Source organism: Argentina silus (assembly GCF_951799395.1).
Source record: "Argentina silus genome assembly, chromosome: 13".
In the NCBI taxonomy this organism is placed as follows: domain Eukaryota; kingdom Metazoa; phylum Chordata; class Actinopteri; order Argentiniformes; family Argentinidae; genus Argentina; species Argentina silus.
Genome location: NC_139667.1, coordinates 14332812 through 14336457, shown reverse-complemented (window position 1 = coordinate 14336457; position 3646 = coordinate 14332812). Strand labels below are relative to the sequence as shown.

General features: G+C 45.1%; 1 protein-coding gene across 1 annotated transcript; it reads right to left on the bottom strand.

The window, feature by feature from the left end:
- Positions 1 to 323: 323 nt before the first annotated feature.
- sdsl (serine dehydratase-like) lies at positions 324 to 3646 on the bottom strand (the record flags this gene model as incomplete). Its single annotated transcript, XM_083684072.1, has 7 exons — positions 324 to 622; positions 888 to 1012; positions 1351 to 1578; positions 2086 to 2174; positions 2410 to 2549; positions 2766 to 2805; positions 3494 to 3646. 7 exons carry the CDS (start codon positions 3644 to 3646, stop codon positions 432 to 434), a joined length of 966 nt encoding a protein of 321 aa, XP_083540198.1. The 3' UTR covers positions 324 to 431.

Here is a 3646-nt window from a genome sequence, read left to right as displayed (position 1 = left end):
CTTTACAAGAAGTGGAAGTCAAATTGGCAGGAACATTGATAAAAATGGTGGAGGTAAGCAGCTCTCATCTAAAACTTACAAAGCTGTTTCATTTTCCCATAAAAGTTACAGTAATATTCATTCATTGTCCGTCGGGACAGGAGAATGACTACCAATGACAGCGTGCCAACAGCCTACAACTAATACCTGGTGGGAGGGACGGAGTGTCCAAGGGTCGTCACTACCTGGCCATGCTGCTGGACAGAAAGTGTGACTCTTTCTCTCCTAAATTCTGCACTATTCCTAACCCCTAACCCTAGCCTCTCTCCTAACCTTAAGCCTAACCCTAACCCTAAACCAAGGCAAAATAGCACATTTTCTTGCTCATCAATTTCGACGAGATGGACCATTTTCCCTTTCCATCTTGGCTGTACAGCAGTCCAAGCCTGTGTTCATGTCTTCAGGACGTTCCTGAGGTGATGTAGCTGAGCTTGGTTGACGCCGCTGCCACCGCACACAATGACCACCAGGGGGCCGAGGGGCCGGGGCAGACGACCCTCCGCCTGCAGCTTCTGGATCACTCCACTGTACACTGCTGCTAACGACGCGCCACAGGCAAGCTCCACTAGCACACGCTCCTCATCTGGATACGATACACACAGGTATACATACACAGAGAGAGGGAGAAAGAGAGGGAGAGACACACTCACACAGGTATACACACATGCACAGAGAGAAGACATCATGTTTAATGTGAAGTCTTCTGTGTAGATGAGACTGAAACAAAAAGAGCTAACTATGTTTTAAAACATCAAAGGAGGAAGACAGGACGCCTTAGTGTCAGTAACGATGTGGATGATGATGATGATGATGATCATTATCATCTTTAGTGTCAGCTAGCTACTCACCTAGGAAGATCTCCACAGCCTCCAGGGCCTGTTGGTCCGTCACCAGCTCTGAGATGATGTTGCCCTGCTGGCTATACTCAAACGCCTGACGACACACCGTCTTCGCCCCCAGACACTTGGCCTCACTGACAACACAACCAATATCATCACACATTATTACAACTACACTAGTACACCAATATCACAGAACATTAGCTTATCATATCAGACCTGGATCGTCATAGAAGCCTACTTGAGCCTTTCTCTATAATTTAATGTATGTTTGATAGTGTGCATTAGGGACTATCTATTGGTGTGTGTGCACAAGGGACTATTCTATTGGTGGTTTGCACATTAAGGATGTGGAAGTATTCCATTGGCTCCATCATGTCTGGCCAGGTAAATCCAAGCACCGATCAAGTATATGAAATACATTAAATACTATTTGGATCAATCATGTCGTAATATCCTGATTTCATCTCACCTGGTGATGTCAGGTAGGGTGACTATCTTCCCAGCATGCACTGCAGCGTTGAGGCAGTCCGCTCCGACCGTCTCCATGCTGAGGATGGGGACTGCCCCCCAGCCTACCTCCTTCATGCCCTCCACCACCCCACACAGCAGCCCTCCACCCCCCACAGACACTACTACAGCCCCAGGCTTCGACGGCATGCAGGCCGCAATCTCTCTGATGATGCTAGCATGACCCTGCCTGAGAGAGAGGTGGTTAGTGTAACACTCACATAAAAGGCAGTTCTAACACTTGACATACAGTTATAATGCAGATATATGCAGTTATAATGCCGTATACTTTATTATATCTACTGAGGAAGAGGAATGGTGTTCACTTGTTTATGGCAGGATAATTACAATATTCTAATGAACTTTAGCTTGTCACTATGCGGGTAAATACAGTACTACTCCTCGTAACATCACTTCATTTGTGGTATAAACAAGCCATTACTATGATTTAAGCCTTAAGCTTTAAGCTCAAAGGCTCAGTGAAGTATTGAGTTGACTGGAATATCTCAATTGTCATTTGATTCCCGACAAAAACAAGGTTGGGAATCACCCACTTGTGATGAGGCATATAGAGACATACAAACACATCATACATCATTGCTAGACGATTTTCTCTTGACCTTATGGTAGATGCTTGGGTCTTCCAGGTGGGAGACCCAGGATCGAACCCCGGCCATCACAGAAGCATAGATCTCACCAGAGCAGGGGGTGGTCGAAGGGCGGTACGTAGGTCAGGCCGTCGGTGTTGGTCAGCCTTAGGGCCTCTGCGTTGGCGTCATCCCACACCTACAGGTGAGCATGATTGTCAAAAACACATGACCTATTAGCAACAAGGCAAAAACATTCTGTAGCATTATTCATGAGTTTGAAGATGGCACTGTAATGAAGTGCCTAAATGTATTATTTATCTCTTTGGATTACAAACACTCACACGCACACTTCAGGTTTATTTACATAAGTGTTGATTTCTCTTGTCTCAGTGAGTGAAGAGACTATAATTGTCCCTCGCTGGCACCCTTACCTTGCCCACTATCCTGACCGTAGCTTCCTGGTCCCTCAGTTTCTGCACGACCAGCTCCGGTGTGGAGGACGGCACGATGATGGTCGCTGGTATGTTGAGTTTGCGAGCCACATAGGCTGTGGCCATGCCAGCATTGCCACCTAAACATGACAGAAACATTAGGCAACATAAAAGCATTGGTTCAATACAGACATCAGGGGGTGGTTTAGACACAGATTAGGCCTAATCCTTGACTAAAAAGAGTCATCATTGGAGATTTTCTATTGAAAGTGTGATTTAGTCCAGGATTAGTCTTAATCGGTGTCCGGGAAACCAGCCCTGTAAACTATCGTCTTTCTTTCATTCTATAATCCCACCTGAAGAGCAGACCACTCCTTTGGACCCTGGTCCTGCCACCTACCAGGAGGAACGAGAGAGGAGTTATGGCATTGACCAGGCTATAGTATACCTTTCTTTCTTTTGGGACCCTTCCTCTACTACAGTGGGTTCAGGAGAGGATGGTAGAGGCAGAAATCGGAGGATGTGCTCATTGTAATGCGCGTGTTTGATTCCATTCCTTATTCCATTCCATGCATTACAATGAGCCACTGCCACAATACACGGCCGACCCGAACCATATTGTGCTGCTGACTCAGCTCTTTAATGTGAAGTAGAGTTTAGTCTTCTGGGTAGGCTAATAGAGTAGGACTGGGAATTATAGGGATAAGTCATGTTGTTAGAAAAACAGGCTTAGGTCTATATCACTGCACTTCAACTTTTCATCCTGATAAAGTAGGATAAACAGTTTATGAAAGCGTTTTTATAAACTGCTTTATATAATCTCAGACAGCTAGTGAACATTGGGAGGCGCTATAGCACCCGTCTTACAAAAGAGGTAAACAAACCCGTTACATGGCGTCCATTTTCCATGTAAAAATGTGTTTTATTGTTTTTAATGTTTGTTTCCTTATCGCTTAGTGTTATAGTCCCCACTACATGTGCTCTAAAGTCTACTTTAAAGTGCTATTTTAGATCTTAGAACTATGTTATCGTACAATTTCCTATAGATTGTGTGCATTGACTAACTAACCTGTTTGCTGCTTACCTTTTGACACAGGTGTCCAATACCGCGGATTTTGAATGAACCGGAGGGTTGCGAGCTCTCCATCTTTAGATAGACGGTAGTCCCCGCTCTCTTAGACATGTCTATGCTCTCCAGGAACGGGGTGTTAATGTGAAAGGCTTCTTGGTTTGCCAT